Source organism: Sinocyclocheilus grahami, unplaced genomic scaffold, assembly GCF_001515645.1.
Source record: "Sinocyclocheilus grahami isolate Dianchi unplaced genomic scaffold, SAMN03320097.WGS_v1.1 scaffold698.1, whole genome shotgun sequence".
Taxonomy (NCBI): Eukaryota; Metazoa; Chordata; class Actinopteri; order Cypriniformes; family Cyprinidae; genus Sinocyclocheilus; species Sinocyclocheilus grahami.
In genome coordinates, this window is record NW_015505877.1 from 458,837 (window position 1) to 467,119 (window position 8,283).

Here is an 8,283-nt window from a genome sequence, read left to right on the forward strand (position 1 = left end):
ATAAAAAAGGTAAGGTAAATAAGGATTTGGAATACTTATTAGGATATGAGTGTAACAGAGATAGAGAAGGATACAGGATGTTTATAAAATACATATATACTACTGGGTTAAGTGAAAGGATTTAAATATAGAATGCGGATGCTCTATTTTATGAAGTATTCTAATTTGTTGAGATTAGTGGGTGAATTGGTGGGTTTTTGTTAAATGTGAGCCAAAATCATCACAATTAAAAGAACCAAAGACTTAAACTACTTCAGTCTGTGTGCATAGAATTTATTTAATACACGAGTTTCACAATTTGAGTTGAATTACTGAAATAAATGAACTTTTCCACGACATTCTAATTTATTGAGCTGCACCGGTATACACGTGTGTAAGAACAGGAAAAGCAAAAACAAGGAATAAATGGATAAATAAACCATGACTGCATAACAGCAAAAGTAGGTGGCGATATGCACACAGGATGTAACACGCCAAAAAACGGAAGACGACGACGACGTACCGGAAGCAAATAGCGGACTCCAGATACAGACAGCTCTGCTCAAAACATTTGGATAAAAGAGCTCGCCAGAAGAAACAGGTAAGACAAAACAAGCGGAGATCATTCACGGCATGTTGCTTTATATGGTGAACAGTCGTATTCGTTACTCAGTACCCTGGAATTGTAAGTGTATGAGACCTTATAGGACTTTATAGCTGAAGCTGGCTTTGACAGGCGGATGTTGGCTCTATACAGAAACATATCTATTTTTCTAGCATGTCAAGAGGCGAGCAGTGTTAATGTAACAGCTGTCAGGCCCTCTGCCGAAATGAAAGAGTGTCGCACGCGCGCTGTGTCTGTTAGCAGCTGTTGAATGGAAGTGGCGAGGGCCCGAGGGATGGGTCCAGAGAGAATCTTACCGAACTCCGAGGATGATGTGCTGCAGGACCGGCCTTTAGACGCCGCGGCGCCGGAGGAGTGGAGCGGAGAGGACCTGGAGGAGGACGAGGAGGACGCTGGATATTATTATCAGCCTCTCGAGCAACACCCAGAGCCCGCGGATGAAGGAACCACCGCAGAGCAGCTTCAGGAGGTCCAGGACAGAATAGAGGTACAGTACAAGGGAGTCTTCTTTCTGACTGTTGCAGGCACCCTCATCTCTCTGGTTAGCCGGTGTGGACTAGTGTCGGTGTACCCTACCCACTGATTGCTGCTTGTTGTCATCTTTATGATCATTTTGCAGGCCCTGGGTCTGTTCCTGCCCCAGCCTCCTCCTCCTGACAGCGATGAAGAGGAGGATCCTGAAGGAGCCGCTGCTTGTAGAAGTCATGCGTCCATTCCCATGGATGCAGGTGAGAAAGAGAACAGACTTCACATGTGTTGCATTAGTTCGAGGGGCCAAAATATATAGGAAAAACTATAAACTACAAAGCAAATCTGCCATTTAAAAAAAAACTGCTTGGTATGGTTTACATTTTGCAATGATAAAAACAATCATCATCCAGCTTTAATCTGCTAAATGTGACTAATGCATGAAGATTTTAAGATATTGTAAACATTATGATTTTCTGCAAAGCTGCTTTGAAACAATGCAGCTATATTATATTTATAATATACATATAAACTTGGTTGACTGATATTTTTAAATGCCTGTTATAATGAATACAACTTAATACTAGCAAACAAACAAAACGAACTAACAAAATTGTTGTATTTAAGGAGTAATACTACTAGTATGATTTAAAACAGAAACTTTGCACAATTGGAATTTTGGATTTAACAGGTGGATTGATGCAAGTACACAAAATTGTTGAATTTAACAGTAATATTAGTAACATTTGTTTTATGCACAATTGGAATTTATAGGTCAAATGATGAAAGTACAAAAAAATATTTAGCTTGACATTTTTTCACATATTTCCAACAGAAAATGTGCAGTTGGAATTATTAAACATTGTCAAAATTCAGTTTTTAACTTGTCAAAAATACAGATGATTAATTTAATGTTGTGGCCTTTTAATGTCCAGTATTACAAATCTGTACTATTTTCCTTAAATGTAAAATAAAACACTAAAATCAGTCCTTTTAAAAACTTCAATTAGGCTTCGCATTATACTGTATTTTTTCTCTACCACAGATTATATTAAGTGTTTTTAAAGACTTCTGTTGGATCTGTTGATGACAGCAAAGGTAAACTAAATACAAAAATGAGTATGCACAATAAAATATCCATTATCTTATACCAATATAGATATTTAAAATAAAAAAGCGGTAATATCAACAAATGTATTTACTGATATATTGGTTGATATTAGCATTATAAAATATATGTTTGCAATATATATTTTGAGTATCAATATATTTTTTATTTTTGTCATCACAGATCACGTTGAGCTGGTGAAAACGACCATGGCGGCTGTAAATTTGCCGACACTAGGAATTCCTGCCTGGGCCCAGGAAATCTCTGACGACCAGTGGAAGGACATGGTCCAGCAGACGCTTCAGTCCAAACAAAGCTCTGCAGGCCTGAGACTAGAACGCAAGTGAAACCTTTTCAAGAGCCCCGTCTTACACTGCAGAAACAGAGATTCTGACATTCGCTCATCTCAAACAAATCAGAAGGCACAAACTGTGGACTTGAAATTCTTGAATCTAATAGTTTGCCTTTTAATTGCTTTGAACTGATACACAGCAAGTGTCCAGTTGATGCAGCTACGCAGTAGACAAAACCTGTCCTGAAAACACCCCAAATGTTTTTTAACCCAGTTGTATTAATTATGCAGTGTGTTCTTGTGCTTGTTTGTTTGTAAAGTGGAGAATTTTGCAAGACTTAGAGGTTGCTTTTGTAACATGTAATGATGGTGCATCTCAGTAATAATCACATCTAAATCAATCTGACTGTTGATATCTGTGCAATGAGTGACTGATCCTTTATGTATCTCACACGGCTTGAGCAACACAAATGGCCGTCACATCTTTTGTGTTTCTTTATTTTTGTTCTGTACATACATGAACATCTGTACAAAATATGACTTTCATACTATGTAATGCTCAACCTAATTAAAGTACAACATATGTACATATGACCTGGAAAGCAGCTTAAGATTAGTGTCAGACTTGAGGAGGGCTGGGAGAGCAGGAGGGAAAGGGAAGGGTGAGTGTGGAGAGACCCATACTTTCTTTATTTCCCTCGGTTTCTTGTTGCTGCCACACAAGCTGAACACTGGCCCCATCCGCCTGTCGAGCTGCATTGAGAAAGGAAGCATGCTGCGTTCAAGAGTGATGTTGCCTCTGATTGTTTCTGGAATGTTTTGGTCTATGTAGAGGCAGCTATGTTGGCAAATCATGCTCTTGATTGCACGGACAAGTCATTCCCGTATGCTGATAGGCCGAGGTGACATTACAACACTTCAAACAGCTAATGATTTAAAGACTTCACCTCTGCACTGCATACTAATAGGCTGTTATAGCACAAGTCGAAACGTATGCACGTGTTTGAAGCAATGGAAGAAGTGTAGCAGCTTGAATGCACAGCAAGTGGACGTCAAGGCGAATTACAGCGGGACCTTTGAGCTGCGCATCGGATAGAAATAACATGTTGGGTTGTCCAGCAGCCTGTAGGAGGGGTAAATGTTCCCTCACTATTGGAATGATCAAAGTCACTTCACGAGACAGACCTTTACAGCAGAGAGGGGACATCATGCATCCGAATGGAGTCATACAAGCAAACAGAATGAAAGAAAAGATGAACTTGGAGCATAAAAAAGGAATACTGACGGGCATGGGGTGGGCAAGGGCACAATCATAAGCAATTTACATGACAATATACAGTACACAAGTATTTGCAACAGCAATTGCAGGCTGTCAGTTTTCCATATATTAAGCCTGGACAAGCGAGTATCTTTTCTCTTTAAGTATATAGTCCTATTAGGAGGATTGTATAGCGCTTGATCGTACACTAGACCAGTCCATGTTTTCCATACTGTTCTAATTCCTGAAAAAAAATATTGCTTAGGCGCTTTAAAGTGTAAAAAAAAAAACGCAACAACAAAAGACGTACAATCTTGGACAGGACGGTAATTCCTGATCTTGTTTCCTTTTCAAAGGCTCAAAGGGAGTTTTTTGTTCTTTTCTAGTTTTTATACGTCACAGAAACCAATGGAGCAAAAACAAGACACCTTAAAAAAGCTAGGCAGTGAAAAAAGGACGTTTCGATTTGATGGGTATCTGGTCAAGAGGTATCAGTCTTAAAACGAAAATGAAACATGGGTGCATACAAACATAAGTGCAGTGTGGACCAATAGGCCATTGGTGCATGCGTTAAGAGCACAGACTGTATACTACTTTTACAGCATTGTCATCGAGCGCTCTGCTGGTGGTGTTTAGAGATGATAGCTTCCACAAATCTCCCTTACATTTGACGATCATTATCACAATCACTGGGAAAACAGCAAACGGATTAGGTCGAACTCTTCAGCCTCTGCCTCTTAATATGTGGCCATGACCTCAAAAATGACTTCTTCAGATGACTACCTGAAGCATTTATAGCACCAGGCCACTATGGAGAAACAATTTTTTTAATACCCTCTCAGGTGTACGTCTAGGGAAGCACCTGAAATAAGATTTGCAATTCCTTGTGGGTTGAAATCTCCAATTTGCATGTCTAATTTATAAAGCTGCTTTCTCCATATAGTGTATTGTATGACATCAAGAACAACCCTGCTCTCTCCCGTTTGGCTACAGTCCCTATGCTGAGCGCACACACAGGAAAATCCAACACAGGGTCACCATCTCCACTGAGGTCTTCATTTATCTTGAGTGACATGATTCATTTAGTTAAGTTTGGCCCCTTCGTTGCCAACACAGAGAGAACAGATTTACAGAGGCAGTGATTGGAATACAGGAGAAGCGCTCAAGCAGTGGTAAAAACAGGATAGGGAACATGCGGACAAATGGAGACAGCACAAAGTGGACAAAATAAAGCGGAGTGTGGAGAGAAAAACAAACCACAACATGAGCATACTTTCATCATTTGTAACCCACTGCTTTCTAACAACCCAGTGCTGGCTTCTGTTCGGCGTGAGGATCAGCAGCTATAGATTTGTGAATACTTTGGAAAGTGTTTGTGAGCACATAGGGGGCGGGACAGAGTTTATGGGAGCTCTCCACTGCTCTGTGGGCTGGATTTTTCACAGACGGGGCTCTCCAACAGCGAGGGAGGAAGAGAGTATGGATAGAGGCAGAGGAATAGAGAGGTGGGTTACAGCAGGCGACAATTTTGGACCAAGACGAGAGGGACAGTTTAGGCGCGGTGGAGGGTGGCGGTGCTCCCCGGTCAGAGGGCTTCCTGGTTGGCCGTCAGGTACTCCTCCGGTCGCTTGTGAGCTTCCAGGGCTTTTATAGTATACACGTCCTGCGGCAGCTCAGACTTTCGCCTCATCAAAACCTTTTCTTTCTTGATTTCTTTCAACCCCTATAAAGAAAATGGTTATATTACTGAGACTGTGAACCTTACAGCTAGACTAAAGGCCAAATTATACTTCAGTTTTGACACTAACACTTACAGCTGAATGCATAGCCTTTCTAAGTATACTCCATTTGTGTGAAAAAAAAATTTCTTTAAACATTATGACGGATAAAAATGTCTTTGCACTTTTTAAACTAGTTTTGGGTACCACTTATCTCTAAAATCTGGCTGCGCGTTGTGTGCACATTCCATAGCATACATGTAAAAACACACACATACATATATATATATACATACATACACAGATTGATTTGAGGGGGGAAAAAATGCTAAAAAGTATTTAAATCCATATACTGTACATTATCGTTAGTATTATTGGTGGTATTTTCTGTATGATTTAATTATAATTCCTTCTTCAGCTACAGCAGGACCATTAAACGACAGCTTGTTGTAGCTCACGTATTAAAAGTGACAGAACCTTTCTCTTATTTATATGAAGATTTCAGCACCCAAGCTTTTCAGGTGAAACCAAATCTATGGGTAACGCAACCCAGTTCATTTTGACAAGTTTCTGAGAGTCTCTCAGAGCAACAACAACAATCTGGATGGGTACAAGCAAAAATTTGAATAGGGAATAAAAAAAATAAAATTCTGAAAATGATTATTAGGTATAATATATTAACACTGATTTGATGCTGTAGGATTGAAAAGTAAACCTGTAATTAAAATAAGCTGTAGTTTCTTTAATTTAGGCCAAACATTAACACAAAACTTATTACAGCAGAGGTTATCCAGCCCAAAGGATATTGTTGGCTAGGTTCTGTTTTTACTCGATGTTAGTTGTTAAAGCAGCAAGTTTATTTTTTACCTTATTAGATCCAGAAATGCATGTATTACACAAGGTAGCAAACACTAAATTTTAAGAAATGAGTTTGGCACCCATGCTCTAAAACGAACTTGCATGCCGATGCACATAAATCCACTGTTCGGGCATCTTTTGTGTCTGTGAAGATCCTGTGACGTGTTTGTACCTGTGAGGCTTCTGATTCCACAGTCTTCTTCAGCAGCTGGATGTCCTCGGCTGTAGGGGTCTCTGTCTCCATTGAGTACAGGGGCATCCCTCCTTCATTATACATCATATACTGCACATACACACAAACAAGTACTTTGTTCACACTTGAACATACATCGGTCACAATGTTTTGTTTACAGCAACTTGCAATATTAATACAGAATTCAAATCATGTGCGGTCAAACGTGTGTGTATATTAGCTATTTTATAATAGCCTTGAATGTGGCTCATCCAAAAAGAAATTAGAATGTGAACCAATATTCCCTCAAATTTTTTTTCTTGCTGAGCAAAACTTTTCTCTAATGGATGGACATTTCGGCCACTTGAGCAAAAATATTCTTTATACCAGACCTGTACAGTGTGCGCATAAAAAAACTTTTAACTTTAATGTGATATTTATATTTGATTTGACCTTGATGTAACTAAATAATGCACGTTTTAGGTTACCTGAAATCAAAACAGTTCAATTCTTTGTAATAATATAATATAATAATATGAAAAAATGAAGCAGATATTGCTTATGAATTCCTTTTTTGCCCTTTGAGGTCAATTATTTATGAGGTTTCTAATATAATATATAAAAACAAACGGAATCATTTAAACTGAGATCTGTAAGCTAAATATATCAAAAAGAAAACGTGAATGCTTTATACAGTTATCCAAGTAGAGTTTAGAGTAGTAGAGTTTGCACACGACTACACCTGTGTGTGACTGTAAATATCTAAAGTTTTCTGTGCTCATCATCCGCTATTTCCAGCACTTAATCAAGCCACTCTTCTTTCAAACACGATGGAGTTTTATTTCACATGTCATTGCGTTTGCTCTCGTGTTGAGCTATTTCATCCGCAACCATTGCAGTATTTGATTTCCACAGCGACTCATTTGGCGCACATCATTCTCTTTCTAAGAAACCTGTAAACCACATTCACTGGTTCTTACTCTATAGCGGTTTGCCAGAGCATTGCAATTACTTTGCATTTAGTAGAATTCAATCAAATGGCTTTCCCAACTCAGTTCTTTGCGTCTGTCCTGTGCGCGGCATATTATTCTTCTGCGTGGATGCAGCTTATGCCGAGTTCACACTGCACGATTTTCAAACTCGTCGGATCGCTGTGGTTTTCACACTGCGTGACTATCTGGGGTGGCATTCAGTTGCTGCTGTGTTCACATTGCACGATGGATCGGCGACAGGGGGTTTCACACTGCATGACTTCACAATAGAAAGACTTGCCGACAGCTCTGTCTGGTCCGCAAACTAGGTTTCACAACAAAACACACCCGAGAAGTGATAAGGAAATAACGCGAGAACCCGCGTGCGTCAGACCGGAGTTCTCGCGAGCAAGACTGTAATTATTAAAATATATATATAGCCCGCAAATAGTCTGTTCCGCAAAGAGAGTTGGAGGTAAATAATTTTGCAGTAACTGTTATGCTGATGTTGTGGCTGGGGAAGCAAATGTTTGTGCTTGTTTCTGTATGATATAATTGTTCATATATCTATTAAAATACTGATATTCTGGTCTATAACTCCTCCCCGAACTTCTCTCTGCCCTGTATCTTGGTCTCTCATTGGCTGTAGGTTATCGCCGATGTGCTTTTCAGTCAGAACTCATTTCACACAGCGTGATTGTGAATCGCCGACAGCTTCAGATATTAAGCATGCCAAATATTTTGCGGGCGTCGGCGATTCCCTCAGATCGCGTCTTTGATAATTCACACTGCGTGATTGTCACTCGCGTGAACGAGCACCGATTTGCCTCCGAT

At 39.6% G+C, this 8,283-nt stretch overlaps 2 protein-coding genes across 3 annotated transcripts in view; one reads left to right on the forward strand and one right to left on the reverse strand.

Moving 5' to 3' along the window:
- Positions 1 to 458: 458 nt before the first annotated feature.
- Positions 459 to 4,159, forward strand: mea1 (male-enhanced antigen 1). 2 transcript variants are annotated; one of them, XM_016243734.1, is made up of 4 exons: positions 459 to 580; positions 848 to 1,091; positions 1,224 to 1,332; positions 2,364 to 4,159. In XM_016243734.1, the coding sequence occupies exons 2-4, from the start codon at positions 855 to 857 to the stop codon at positions 2,525 to 2,527; spliced, it is 510 nt and encodes a 169-aa protein (XP_016099220.1). In that variant the 5' UTR covers positions 459 to 580; positions 848 to 854; the 3' UTR covers positions 2,528 to 4,159. The 2 variants fall into 2 exon arrangements, with proteins under 2 accessions (XP_016099220.1, XP_016099219.1); XM_016243733.1 differs by having other exon boundaries at positions 460 to 580; positions 845 to 1,091.
- The window catches only part of ppp2r5d (protein phosphatase 2, regulatory subunit B', delta), a 53,332-nt gene continuing 48,230 nt past the window's right edge, over positions 3,182 to 8,283 (reverse strand). The window contains exons 15-16 of the mRNA XM_016243714.1: positions 6,479 to 6,589; positions 3,182 to 5,453 (exon numbers count right to left, since the gene is read on the reverse strand). Of these exons, the coding sequence (XP_016099200.1) occupies positions 5,316 to 5,453; positions 6,479 to 6,589 (249 nt within the window). The 3' untranslated portion in view covers positions 3,182 to 5,315. The remainder of the gene's footprint in view (positions 5,454 to 6,478; positions 6,590 to 8,283) is intronic.

Bases quoted from the DNA above. Each gene is read 5' to 3' on its own strand.
- mea1 (XM_016243734.1), top strand. From the start codon at position 855: ATGGAAGTGGCGAGGGCCCGAGGGATGGGTCCAGAGAGAATCTTACCG. The intron at 1,092-1,223 runs GTACAGTACAAG...ATCATTTTGCAG, and splicing joins AGGTCCAGGACAGAATAGAG to GCCCTGGGTCTGTTCCTGCC. The intron at 1,333-2,363 runs GTGAGAAAGAGA...TTGTCATCACAG, and splicing joins GTCCATTCCCATGGATGCAG to ATCACGTTGAGCTGGTGAAA.